Genomic DNA, 14,083 nt, shown 5'->3' with positions numbered 1-14,083 from the left:
ACAGACTTGCCAATGACAACGCAAGGAAGAAAACCCAGAAAATGCCCCTTTTTGACCAAGCCCGTCAGGCATTTCCAGCACGCAGCGGACGCAGGGTGCAGGCAGGCTCGCCTGCAGCGAGGGGCACGCGGACCCGCAGCGTCTTGCGCTCAGTGCTCCAAGCAGGGCTCTGCTCCCGAGCCTGGCAGTCCCACGCGTGAGGGGGCTCCCAGCGCCCACCCCACCCTGCACACAGCTTCCACGGCCTTTCCCCGCAGCGCTCGCGAGGGCACCCCCCGCCCCACCACCCTGCGCAGCCGCACCGCGCCGCAGCCCAAGCAAAAGCGAAACCCGCTGGGCCAGGTGGGCCGGCCATGGACTGCGGGGTGCGGTTTGTAGCTGGCTGCCTTCTGTGCATCGGTACATACCCCGCCAGAGTCGCTTCGGGGGGGCATGTCGCTGTACCCCACACCAGCCGGGGCCGCCCCAGCACAGCAGGCCCCCCGAGCCAGGCCGTTTCAGGGGCAATGGGTCATTGCATGTTGTAGCTTGAAAGGTCCCCAGCAGGGAGTGGGTGGTCATCAAGATGCTGAAAGGTGCTTCGGCAGCCCCAGCGCTAACGAAAACCCTTGGCACTGCCAGAAGTGGCATGGACCCAAAGTCCCTTCGTTAAAACGTAGCCCAGGGTTTCACAGCCATTTGTTGCGGGCTGTGTAAAACGAGCTGGCTCCACTTCAGAAATCGGATTTGGTAACGGCAAGTCCAGCCTCCGCTTTGCCCGGGAGAATCGAAGAGGAGTGTGTCAGGCTGAGCTGGTGCGCTTCGCAGGGCAGCTGTGCTTACCTCCAGCGCAGCGTTCGTGGGCACAGCCGGGGACGTCCTGCTGAGCCTTCTGACTCAGTTCACATACATAAGATGGGTGCATCTTCCGAGTCTTGTTTCGCTTTGGTCCAGTAACACTTTGCCTTCTCTCCTGTATTCCCCAGCTATTTTAACAGCCCTTCCCTGGCACAACAGTAAGGTTTCTCTCTCCAGCAGGTTCCTCATCCCTAATCACCTTGCCTGCTTCTGCCAAAAAGTCTTGTTAAGCAAAAATTACCGTGGTTACGTATAGCCCTGCTGCAGAGCAGGATAAGACAATATTCACACCTTGCTATTCCCACTTCCTCCAAAAGCTCTCCCTAACAAACCCCCAGTAATTAAGGAACATCTAAAAATCAATGTTCTTACTAACAGTCCTTATAACATTATCATTCAGGCTGTATTGAGCCTCTGTTCTTGAACTCCACAGAAAAATGCTACCCTTACAGCAAAGGGATTCAAGGAATTCACAATATATTTTCTGTAATTAGGAAGTATTTTGCAGTTTCAGGTTACTTTTGCTGTTCTGTACTGAGGTGAAAAGTAACCTCCACACTAAAAACATTGCTGTATTTAAGAGCCCTCTATATCAGCCGTCTAGATGGGCAAGGCAGAGCTCCCAGCTCCAAAAGTAACGAATGCCTATCTCTAACCCCAGCACGCAGCGGAAGTCATTCCCACTCCGCCCCAGCCTGGAGAGTTTTGTCACCCTGGCCTCTATCACTTGCCACCAGCCTGCATGGGCTGGCCTTCCCCACAGCTGGTGCTCCCCGAGCTTCTGGGAGCAGCAGTTTCAAAGGGCAGAGTGCTGCCGGCTGCGCAGCTCCTCAGGAGAGCACCCAGAGACCTCCACCAAGAGAAAAAGGCTTCACTCATTCAGCAGGTTTTCCTGCATTGCTCTTCACATCACTATTCTTCCCTTTCAACTCTCGGAGCAAACCTTATTTTAAAATAATAGTCATTGCAATATTATATTTTAATGAAAGGAAGGTATTTGAGTATTAAGTTCTAAATTTAAAAAGTGTTCCCTGAGATAACCAGCCTGCTGTGAGCTAAATGGATTCACTACATGCATAGGGTACTGGCTACACAATTTTTCTGCTATTGGTAAGGTCCATTTTGTCACTCTTTCAAGATCAACTGTGAAATTTTTAAAATAGCTTGTGTGTGCATGGCCATGTCTTTCAGGACTCGTGGGGAACCCAAATGGAATCGCTGCAGCAGGCCCAAGTTTCCGAAGAAGCAGGCAACTTCCCTGTGTGTTTGAGACGAGCAAGACCATTCCCCTGTCAAAAGAGACCGAGATCATCAGGCTGAATGTCAGGCTCCTGCTGAGTGGAACTGGATCAAAAGATGGTCAAAGGTCTCAGCCAGAAAACCTTCCTCCAGACAATATCCCCTCATTTATTGTACAAGGTGAGTTACTTGCTGAAGTCAAGTGAGCAAGTCTTGCTCTTCATTGACATGAGAAGTCACAGACAGCATCTTGCAAGAGGGACAACAGATCTTGTACCTGGCATCCACAGGCTGCCCACCACTGCTAGCAGCTGAAGTGTTGAGAAATCCCAGAGGTGCCCCTCTGCTCCTTTTTGCAGGGCCTAGGGATGATCTCTGTTTCAGTGTCCCACCTGAGGTGATGCTAGTTGCATCCACAGTAGTAAAAATTCCAGGGATGCTCTGGAAGATTCGGAAGAGACATTCACCTCTTAGAGTAATTTTGCCCTTAGATTCACTGTGGTTTGGGTACTAGAGGTACAAAAATTTCAGCATTTCAAAACTCAGTGTCTGGCTAGATTTCACATTCCTGTGAAGACTTGTCCTTGGACATAAAAACATCACCTGTGGGAGTCTGAATTCGGGCGACAGACAGCTTCTCCCCTACTACACACTGAACGAAACGGGAGTCAGGCATCCCCTCCTTCCAGGGGAAGTCCCCAGACCCTCCGCAGTTCAGTCAGTGGGACACTGCACCTTGCAGGAGTGAGACGGAAGGGGCAGAGTTAATCCATGGAGGAGCTGGCTCCTCAGGGGGCTGGTACGGTGGGACAGACCACGTGCAGTGCAGAGCGAGGCTGGGCAGGACTGCGGCGAGAGCTGCGCACAGGCGTGGGCTGGGTTCACTGCAGGTGTAGATGGGCTGGTATCAAAGCAAGTCCATGCATGCTTTTTTCTTACAGAGTCCTCGGTGGACATTCTACAGTATGCAAACGAGGATATCAACATGCTTGACTGTAGGATCAGCCCTTACTTTACAGCAGACACTCAGATCATCTGGCCTGGGAGAGAAATCAGAGCCAGCAGTTTGGACTCCTGGTTCACGTGTACCATAAAACACACAGCTGGAAAATACACAACTACAGCCTTCCTTGTGCAAGAGCAGAAAGAAGAGAACCCAAATCCTGGACAGCTTTTCCCAGGCATTGCAGAGCGATTGCATGTTTCAGGTAACAGAAAAAATAACGTTCCCCTGGGGACTTTCATACACTCCAAGTATTGAAGGGACAGGCAGCTGGCCAGGGCACTGCAGCTGCCATCCCAAAAGTTAATTGGTGGACAGCTATCAACTGTACCCCAAGCTCCAACCTGAGAACTTTTCAGAAGGATTACGTAGATGAAATCTGCATTTTCCTCCCCAACTACGCTAGGCAGTTACAAATTCATACTCTGGTTTTACACGTTGCAACAGTTGTCACCTCCATGCCACTTCCCAATACTTAGCTTCTGGACTTCTGTGATTATGCACCTCAGTATTTTTAAAAGCCTCCTAAGTTTACGAATAGCTTAAGCTAACTCTTTAACATACTGTAAGACAAAATGCTTTTATTAAAAAGCATATGTTCTCCCTTGTCTTGAGGATTATGCATACACTGCAGAAGCTAATAACTTCAAAACAGCTTCTCAAAAGCATAATTGTTTTCTATTTATACACTTCCATACCATCATTGCTAAAAGCCCTAACAGCAAATACTTAAATCACCAAAGCTTTAACATAGCCATACCCATTAAGCCTTATCTTAGTTTTTCAGCAGGCAGAGCACTCTCATGGCGCTTGCATGGAAAGCAAGCTCTGCAGCATGAGCTGCCCTTTTATGGTTAGGGAGAAGTTTCGGGTGAAGAAACCGAAAGATGTTGGTCAGCTGGTATGTGCAGAAGGGTTGCAAGTCAGGGTCAGAACAAGAAAGCAAGGCTCTAGTTCCCATCTCCAGACCACAAACTTGTGTTGCTTAACCCCCCGGCACCTGGTGTTATCTGATCAAGAGATATACAGCTGCCATGCTTAAAAATAGCAGGGAGACGACTCCAAGGTCAAGTAGCCCGTGAAGGGATGGCAGGAGGCTCCCAGCACAGACTCACAGCCCTGTCCCCATGCAGCCTCGCCAGCAGGACTCTGGCAGGGTTCAGTGACACAAGAGCAGGCAGCTGGAGGTAGTACTCAGCACCGCACATCGCTGCGGGAGCTGCAGAGCTCATCACTGGCACATACAAAGCCCCTACCTACACACCAAGCTTCTCAGGTTCTCCCACTCCCCTTGGCCCACATCAGCCTTCCCCCATCCCTTGCAAAAAAACAAAAAGGATTACTTACCACATCAGGAGCACTTTACTGAGACTATAGAGACTCACTATGTCCAAGCAGATAAAACACGGCAGAAACACAGCCTGAAAGCCAAGAGAGAGACAGCCCTCCTGAGCACCCTCCCACAGGCAGCCTGCCTAACCTTGCTGCTGCCACCCAGCTGCCTTTTATAGCCTCCCCACAGGTTAATTGGGCCACTCAGCTGACTTCCATTTGCCACCCAAAGCATCTGGATGCTCTTTAGTACTTGCCAGGGTCGAGGTCACACGGAGTCCCCTGTGCACATTCCCTCGCAGCTTTGAGGTTTGCAATGACTTCCAAAGCAATGGTCAGCGTGGTGGGAAAGAAACGCTGCTTCGCTAAACCTTCCATTGCAATAAGAGTTGTGGAGAAGTTACTACATTGGTTATTCTGGCACATAAAAGGAGGCAAGAACAAAGTACCACACAGCAGTGGCTCAGGGACAGAAGAAAAGGGCCGTGTCGGGCTGTGACTGTCCTGACCCACACAGCCCCGCACCCAGACTGGTCACGTCGCATGGCTGCGCACGAAAGGCCACAGTCTTGGGGCCTGCAAGCCGTAAGCCAGGGGTAAAGGCTTGCGCCAGGGAATGAGTCACAGGCGGGCTGGGAGCTGCCTCGTGCTGGCTCGGGAGCGGGTCACCCCCACGCTGCCACCCCCAGTGCGGCTGCAGGTCACTGGGTGGCAACTGGTCCCCCCGGGGTGCCCCGTTCACCCGCTGCCTGCCGCCCCTCACCGCCGCCTCTCCCCGCAGCGCGGCTCCTGCTGCGCACAGCGCCTGCCCGCCTGCGCTTAGCCCTGGCCAAGGACGTCCGGCTGGACTGCGCCTTCTCCGTGGACCACCGGGCAGATGTGACCATCCAGTGGGTGCTGCAGCGGAAAGGGGGGCACAAACAGCGCCTGTTCACTTACAGTGGATCCAGCAAGCAGGTGGAACATGTGGGGCACCGGGTTGAGGTGGCCCTGGAGGAAATCCCCAAGGGAAACGCTTCCCTGTTACTCAGAAACACGGAAATGAGAGATGAAGGAACCTACTCTTGCCTGGTGTCAGTGGCTTCTCTCACTGGGGAACAGACAATCCAGCTGCAAATAGAAGGTAATAGCATGGGCTTGGGATCTTTGTAGGACTGACGGGAAGTGCTCGGACACGTAACATGTAAAAGTGTGTTTGGTTTTGTTTAATGACGGAGACAGAATTCAGAAGTCGAGAGACTTAGCAGTGTAATAAATTTTCCCTCACCAGAAAAACCCACGGTGACCGTCAGCGTTAACTCCCTGTCCCTGATTGAAGGAGAGCAGCACAAGCTGGTCTGCAATATCAGGCACTACTACCCACACAACATCCAGGCTCAGTGGCTCCGGGAGTCGAAGCACTCCTGGAAGGTGCCCGAGATCATGAAGAACGTTCTCTCGAGCAGCCACCGGCAGAGCAGCAATGGCACCTACAGCTCCTCCACATACTTCGTGCTCACAGCGTCCCTGAAGGACGATGGCCATAAGTACACGTGCCGGGTAGACCACCCGAGCCTGCAGTCCCCCATCAGGAGAAGCGTGACAGTGGAGGTGAGAGGTACGCTGCTCTCCCAGGGACATTGTCCCCTGCACGCTTGACCCCGTGGGATCGCTGGGGGGGAACTTCCCACTGATCTTTCGCCTTTCTCAGTCTTCCCTTCCACTGCTCTTCTCCAAAAACAAAAAACCAAAAATCCAACACAATATTCTTTTTTCATCAGACTTTCTGCCATCTTGATGAAAAACAACAAAATTGACCCCTTGGTTCAAAATTAAATAAATGAAACCACTTTTTTTTACCAAAATACCCCTTTCTCAGGGAAGTCAGCTCCTGGCCACTTCTGGCCCATAATTAACAGTCTCTTACGTAAGCAAGAGCTGTGTCTCTTTCAAGGGATCTACCAGATGCCCTTATCAAAACATAGAGAACTCCCTCGAGAAAACAAATTTGAAATGTGAAGGGCTTTTTTGTCTTGGGCAAGATAGGAGATAATCTTTGCAGGGATAATTGAATGAGGACATTGTTTCAGACCAAATATCAGTGGAAACCTTGTGCCAGGATATGTGGGGTAAATCTAAACTTGGCCGTTAATTCAGTGGGATCAGTGGACTCCAATAAAATGTCCTGCAGCCTGATTGCAGTTGCAGGATCACCGCCTGCCTGCTGGGGCTTGTTCTCACTCCTATCCCCTGCAGTCAGCGGTACGAGCTGCTGCTCCCTTCCCCGTTCCCTGTGCGCGATGGCAGCATGGCCGGGGTCAGGCACCGCAGCCGTCACGTGTCTCTGCGTTCTTCTTTCTTTTGTTCATGGGCAGAAGCTACCTCCACCGCCTGGCTGCTGCTCCTCCTCAGCCTCGCCGTGTGCCTCATGGGCGCCCTTTGGTACCATCACAAAGGTAAAATAATCTCCAGGCTACTGAATCCGGGCTGTGGGGAGGGAAGGAGGCTGCTGGTGGTGGCACTGCTGTGCCAGTCATCCCCACAGTGGGTGGCTGAGGCTCTCCCCAGGCCACGTGTCACCAAGCTGGCTTACCCATGCTGGGAGGTGGAAGCTGTGCTCCATCTTCTTTTAGTCACAATCTCTTTTTCTCCCTTTTTTTCCCTGCCCTAGTGAGGAGCACTGCTAAGGTAGGCATGTTTTCTGTTTTCCATTTTCTACCTGAAACACATTCAGTGCTTTCCATTTTACTCTTCACTAATTCATTGCTGCTTTACCCTCCAGCCCAAACCTTACTAGAGACAGGACCTCCAGTGCCAGCCAGGTAAGGAGCAGAGCTCCTCTAAAGAGTGCACAAAAAATGCTGGGTGCAAATCTGGAAGGGATGGTGGAAAACAACAGCATGAAACGCCGCTGTCTGCCGGGCAACCATGGAGGCAGCACAAGTTGGACCATGTCTCCCAGCAAGAAGCAATGGCAGCAGGAGGTGGGCAGCCCGCTGCCTGCGGGAAGCATGCTATGGAGCCTCCAGTGGCTGCACGTCATCGGTGCTTCCATGTGTTGTCAAAGCTACAACAGTCCTGCAAGGCATCCCGGAGCAAAGGGGAGGAGGACAATTGGGACAATGTTTTTTCTGGAGTCTGTGGTTACCACAGCACTAGGACGGGGGCTCTCGGATGCGATAGACATGTACAGCAGGGAAGAAAAGGCAGTAAAACTGAGACAGCATTCAGCATCATGCATTGCAGGGTGAGATGAGCACTTGATCTACATCCTTATGCCATCCATTCTTGTTCAGGCTTTTCTTCTTCTGAAATTTCTTTTCCTTTGGTAATTAGTGCCCCTGGCTTGGGCGCATAAAGCTGTCATGAGCATGTCCCAAGAGCAGTGCCTGTTGAGGTAGCCAGCAAAGGCCCTCTTTGTGCTAGGCACGGCGTGTTGTCCTTGGCCAAAAATAGGCTAAGAGTGGGAGGAAAGAACTCGTATCCCTGTCTGACATGTGGAAAATGTCGAAGGTTGCACAGTGTCAGGGTAGGCTTGACTCCTCTCCTGATTTTGGAGGACAGGAGGGGTGCACAGAAGTCTCCTGTAACTCCTGGGCTGTCTGCTCTAAAGGTGAAGAGCTGCTTTCTCCATGGTTGGTGTGGCTGGTCTAGACCACCCCTGATGGCTCACCCAGAGTCTTTTGTTCTCCCTCTTTATGCAGGCAAGTCTGGCACTTCACTCATGACTCCGCGAAGTCATGGAAATCGCTTAGTTGCCATATATTTAAATTCTGGCAGGAGGCAACCAAAAACCCAACCAGTCCAGTTGGAGCTTTTGAAAGAAACAAATTGTCTGAGCAGTGTACATTTCCATCATTTTTTTTCAATAATATGCTTGGATTTTAAAATATTTTCTTATCAAAAACAAGCACCAGTTGGCTCATTTTGACAAAGGGATACAATTCTCAGCTATAGCAAAGCTCCTGCGAGGTCATTTGTTTTCTTTGAACTAGAAGTCCATGCAGAGGAAGAAGGCCTTGGCAAGGGAAAGGATACAGCGTGGCTCAGGCGGTGGTGTCATAGGGTCAGGGGAGAAAAGAGGGGAAATATGTGCAGGACAGACAGAACCTTTAATAAATTTTGTTCTCATAGGAGAAGCTTTAGTGGGAACTGCATTGTCCCAGAAACCCAAAACAAATCCAGAGACTCTTCTGCTCTCCTTTGGGTTTAAAAGGGGTGAAAGATGGTTTTTCGGACTAACAAAGGATAAAAAAGCCATAAAAAGACAAATGTGTTTATTCTGATTCATTGCAACAACAAAAAAAAAAGTATGAAGGAAAAATTCAAGAGAGGAGAAGTATCTCCAATCCATTGCCAAAAGCCCCACGACTGACTTGCCTACAAATAGAAATTCCAGTAACAATCGGTCACTAGCTATGTCTGTGTATCGCAGAACTGATGTGCTGGCTGTCGCCAGTCCTCTGTAAAGCGCTCGCTGCTGTTTCAATCAGTTTTGCTGTTTTCCTCAGGAAACGGGAACCTGACCGTGGCCAGAGGAAAGACGTGGCTTCACCCTGGGCTGGACTCACTTTGTTTTAGCCAGAGATGGGATTTGGTAACACACAGATTCCGTGCTGGCTCATCATCCTCTGGACAAGGGGAAAATTTGGGTTTGGTAACTGAGAATTTTTACACCAATAAAGATTCGTTAAGAGAATCAGAACTTTTTACGTTTTGTTTTGTTCTTCATCTGCCATTCGGGTGGAACGCGTCCCCACAGCTCACGTTTTGCTCTAGGCAGGTGAGTGCAAAGTCCCGAGTCGTCGGTTTAAAGGAGGCTGGGGTGACCTCCCCTGAGCACCAGCAGCAGCTCAAGTGCTGCCCAAGCCCCCTTCCCGGGTCTGTGCTTGGCTTTGCTGCGCCTGGGCGAGAGCAGCCGCAGCCCCAGCGCGTCCCACCCTGCTGCTGCAGCCGGCACCCACCTGGGACCCCGTCTCAGCCCTCCCCGGCCACCCACAGCCCACAGCCGGGGCTGTGAACGGTCCCGCCAGAGCATCCCCCGCGGTGTCGAGCTGGGGCTGCCACAGGATCTGCAGCATCAGGCACCCGAGCCGGGCTGTGCACTACGTAGTGAACAAAATGCTCTTTTTCCTGGAAAAGGGAAGTATTTTATTCTCACAGGTACAAATTAATGGGTTCATTCCCCTCGTCACAAAATGCTAAAAAACTAACGCTGGCTAATAGCTTTGTGCTTTATTCAGCCTGAGCCGTGGGGACACTATACCAGACACACCACCTCCAAACAATAACAGCTTTTTTCTTAGTGTCCTGGGAGGAAGAGATCTGGGAAATTAGGGGGATTTGAAAGGAGCCTGAGGAGCTGGAGAGGGAAAAATCCAATTTCATCGTTAGCTCACGGAAGACGTCCAAAGGCAGCCAAGATGCCGGAGACCGACGACCCAGGGTAAACTAAGCTGGTTTAGACAAACTGAATTGCTGCCTGTTTATTTTCTTTACCGCATGTGGGCTGGCTGCTGACTGGGACTGGTTTATATTGAGGGACCGATTTATATTGAGCTTTATGGGGCACTAATTCCAGTTCAAACAGAACAGTTCCCACGATTAAAATTGCTATGCATTTGTAAAAGAGAAGCCGGATCCTCCTCTGTTGAGCTGGTCCTAGTGTTACGAGCATCAGCAGAGATCTCCCGATTTACACCTTCCTGCACTGACCCTCCTCTGCTTCAGTTTGTGAGTGTGTGTGAGCTCACCCAGCCTCACACCAGTAACGGCTCAGCCCCGCTCTGTGCCGTCACAGGGTTTTTACAGGGAAGTAAAGATCATTGCCTGTTCCCAAAGAGCTCAGTCACTTTATGGACATACACAACGTAGTACACATATGGACACAAAATATGTTATTTATTGTGAATTTTGCAAAGACACAGTTAAGCAACAAAATATACATTTGTGAACCTTTAGTTTTATACATAACAAATACAATCTGCTACCATAGCAATAAATTAAATGTACATTATTTACAACAGACATAGGCCACCAGGAACTACAAAGCACCGCCTCTCTACATAAAAAATAAACTTTGTCAGATACATTTCTTCAAGATTTATTTTCACTCTATAAACTCTCTTCACATTCTGATGATATAAATTCAGCATTTCCCTTTGCAGGATATACGCAGTGCTACATTCATTAAAACAAATGAAAGCATGCTCTAGGACTGGGGAATGACAGACTCTTTGCCAGCTCTAGTGGAACAGAAGTTGGAATATCAGCAAAGCAACATGAGTGCGAGGTGCGATCTCCAGAGGTGCTGAGCTCTGACCAACCGCTGGTTTTAAAAGCAGTTATCAGCACTAAGCACCCCTTGCAGTCAAGCCAAAGACAGCCGAGAAACCTCAGCCCAGGTTAAGAAGCCCATTCATGCCAGCGACGTATCCTGGCCCCTTCACCTGCCATTCCTGAAGACCCTCAAAACTCTGGAAAGAAACTGAGTTTGTGCTTAGGATCCCCCCTTTTCGCTCAGAAAAAAAGCACTTCCATGTTGTGCTTAAGTGTACTCCTGTGCTTGACTTTGCGGGATTTCAAGGGGATGCAAGTATGTGCTAAGTGCTTTCCCGAATAAAAGCCCAGACGGAGCAGCAGCTCGCTGCCAGCTCTCAGCAGCTGCAGAACAGTCCCCAGGGCCAACGCAGGAGACGCTGGCGGAGGGGAGCAGGGTTCCCTCCCCGCTCCGCCACGAGGACTCGCAGCCTGCAGCACCAGCACTGGGGAAGTGGACCTGGACCTGACCCGCCTCTGCCTCTCACCAAGGGCATGAACCGGTCCAAGACAAGAGGCAGCCGAGGTGCAAGCAGGAGCAAGAGGGGGACCGAAACCCCGGTGAGGAGAGGAAGCTCCCGCTAGAGGAGAGACCTCCCCACGCAGCCGGGGGCTCCCCCGATCCTCCCCCAGCCGCGTTTCTGAGCCCCTTCTGCTCCCTGCGCAAAGTCACTTCCGAGTCTGGTAGAAGTTATGTGCACGGAAACGGTGGGGATTGGAAAGGAAAACGCACTGCCCAATAATTTTAGTGTCAGTTAAGGATCCTTTCTTTCATATATATATAGATATATAAAAAAAAAATCCCTTTTATATATGTATATATATGTTTTTATATGTGTGTGTATATATGTGTGTGTGTGTCACTTACAAGCACAAAACATTTTGCAACATATATACAGGAACACCTTCACCCAAATGTGCAAATGCCCCCGAGGTTAAACACAACTGCTGGTCAGTCCCTAGCACCGCTACGGGACAACTGGGACAATTCGGGGCTGAAAGGAGCACGCCACACACACGCGGCTGCAAGGCAGTGCAGGCAGGCAGAAACCCCGCTACAGCTTGGCTAGGATAGGAGCTTTAAAAGCCCGGTTGCTATTAACGATGTTGCAGTAGGTTTTTACCTGCCGTGAGAAGTGCTGTTGAAAATGTCCCAGAGCACACAGGAGCCGCTGGCAAACCTTGTGCCAGACCTCGTCTCCGGGCCCCGCTGCCGTTCCAACAGGCTGGCGTGGGGAAAGACAAGTCCAACGCACTGCATTGCTCTCCCTGAAGCTTCACACTGTCCTGCCTGCCTGTTAATCCCATTCGAATAATTCTACAAATCAACCTAGGTCAAAAAGGAAAGTCACAGTTTCAAGTAAAAAAAAAAAAAAAACAACAACCAAAAATTAAAAACCCAGCTGACAGTAGCCACTGCATCTTCTGCTGAAAGATCTCACAGAGATCAACACCCATGCGAATGACAACGTCTACAGAATGAAGCGACTTCTTAGGGGAAAAAAGCAAAACCAAGAACAGACCCTCAAAGCAAGTCATTGCACCAGTCAGTATTTCACTGCGCGGCATAAGAAAACCAGACCAAAAGCTTCTAAAAGGAAGAACTGGAGGTGGGTTTGAAAGTGCTACCGAAGCATCATCAGACAGAAGTGCTGAACAGCAAAGTATGTGGAACCTGAGACAACTAGAGTTAGCTACGGACGGGGCTAAGCACACTGTGCTCTTTCAAAGAAAACCTCAAGATTTAAACTCTATTTAAATGCAACTCACTGAAAGCAGGAGGCAGTGTCCCCACTGGCGGTTACTGGTATTTACCAGTCCTACACAGCGCACTTAGTGCCTGTGAAACTGTTCTCCGCCTCTTCCACAATGTGTTTTCCTCCTTTAATCTGGTTCCTCTCCCATTAGGGCTGCAGCCTTTTCTTTTCAAACGGGTGAATTACACGCACAAGTGGGAGCACTACGTGAACCGAAGTGCGAGGCTGTCAGGTAGGACCATGCAGAGCCTCGCTCAGCAGAGCCGGGTCGGTTTGGCTTGGCTTTGCCCTGGCCCGGGAGGAGGTGACGGGGCGGTGGGGAGGGGCTGGTTGCTTCTACAAGCACTTGCCCCCCCAGAGAGGTGCATCCCCGGGAGCAGCCGCAGCCCCAGGCAGGCGGCCCTGGGAATCCCCCCCATGGTGGCTGCCCGGGGCTGCTTCTAGGTGTGCAATTCTGCATGCGTCTCCAAAAATTCACTGTCAGATACTTTTGTGCCCCTCGGAGCTCCGGCTGTGTAAAGTTAACTTTGGCACGCAAAGTTCTGTTTTCATTAGGAATCACGAACTCAAAGAATTGCTTTCACTTGAGATTGTGAACCTTATTTCGGGGGGCGGGTGCAAAGGTCACAGATTGTGGTAAGAGGGAGGAGGGAGCATCTCTGCAGCACTGCAGTGTATCTTTCAAAAAACTGATACGGGAAATCTATGAGCAACGTGAAATTCATGGACAGACTTCAGTAAACTTTAGGCAGTTCCATAAAAGAGCAAAAGGATTTCTTGGCATGTTGAGAGAGGTATTTTTTGGAAAAGGGCATTACAGGGAAGTCACCTTGCAGAATTCATAATCCTTGTCTTTCAAAACAAACAAAAGCACATTCAAAAGCAGAGGGACAGATTCTGCAAGGGGTGAAGCAACCTAATGCCATCCAAATCACTGGAGTTCTATGCATTTGCTCGCCTGGCCATCCAACCCATAGGGTAAAGCAGAGCCCACAGGGTAAATTCACTCTGAGTACCAGTTCTGGTATTTAGATATACTACAGCTTTAGCTTTGGTTAATCTTTTCCAGGCCTGTGCTCAGAGTTTCAGGCAGGGAAAAAGCAGGGAGGCCGTATAAACCATTTCCCGAGCTGACGAGAGGATGAGCCAGCCCTGGTCACCGGCTCTGCTCCCCCAGGACTAGTTCGGACGCCCTCCTCTTGTGCCAGAAACTACGTAAGCATGGAGTAAGAGGCTGCATCTGCCCTAAAGGTTTTGCAACATGGGTAGCGAGCTGGGGGGGCACCAGGGGGGTGGCTGGTGAGCTGCTGCAGCCCCCGCCGCCCCGCGCCAGGACGAGCCGGACGGGCAGCGCCGCAGGGGGAGATTTTGCCCCGTTGTCTCCAAACAGAGAAGAGCCGCAGCAATCGATGGGGCGGGGGAACTGCCCCAGGGCCAAGCAAAACACGTAGTTTTGCCCTGACCATCTACCCTTCCAAAAAACAAACATAAAAACCCCCGATTCCCCACGGATAGCTGCAAAGAAAGCATGGAGGCACCCGAACCATGCGCGGGTCTGTCCTGCTTCCCCTCTGCCCGAGAGGAGCCAGAAGGCGAGCCGGGATGGATGGATGGCGCC

The 14,083-nt window shown here is 50.7% G+C and overlaps 1 protein-coding gene across 1 annotated transcript; it reads left to right on the top strand.

The window, feature by feature from the left end:
• Positions 1-353: 353 nt before the first annotated feature.
• Positions 354-13,684, top strand: LOC104254204 (tapasin-related protein-like). Its single transcript, XM_059829528.1, has 8 exons — positions 354-399; positions 2,029-2,256; positions 3,018-3,284; positions 5,193-5,534; positions 5,682-6,008; positions 6,766-6,846; positions 12,617-12,697; positions 13,674-13,684. The coding sequence occupies exons 1-8, from the start codon at positions 354-356 to the stop codon at positions 13,682-13,684; spliced, it is 1,383 nt and encodes a 460-aa protein (XP_059685511.1).
• Positions 13,685-14,083: the final 399 nt, after the last annotated feature.

The sequence above is a fragment of the Gavia stellata genome, chromosome 25 (assembly GCF_030936135.1).
Source record: "Gavia stellata isolate bGavSte3 chromosome 25, bGavSte3.hap2, whole genome shotgun sequence".
In the NCBI taxonomy this organism is placed as follows: Eukaryota; Metazoa; Chordata; class Aves; order Gaviiformes; family Gaviidae; genus Gavia; species Gavia stellata.
The sequence above is the reverse complement of the archived record's forward strand: the minus strand, read 5'-3'. Positions and strand labels throughout refer to the sequence as shown.

Coding starts and splice junctions, on each gene's coding strand:
- LOC104254204 (XM_059829528.1), top strand. CDS start 354: ATGGACTGCGGGGTGCGGTTTGTAGCTGGCTGCCTTCTGTGCATCG. Junction 400..2,028: donor TGGCTGCCTTCTGTGCATCG/GTACATACCCCG, acceptor CATGTCTTTCAG/GACTCGTGGGGAACCCAAAT. Junction 5,535..5,681: donor AATCCAGCTGCAAATAGAAG/GTAATAGCATGG, acceptor TTCCCTCACCAG/AAAAACCCACGGTGACCGTC.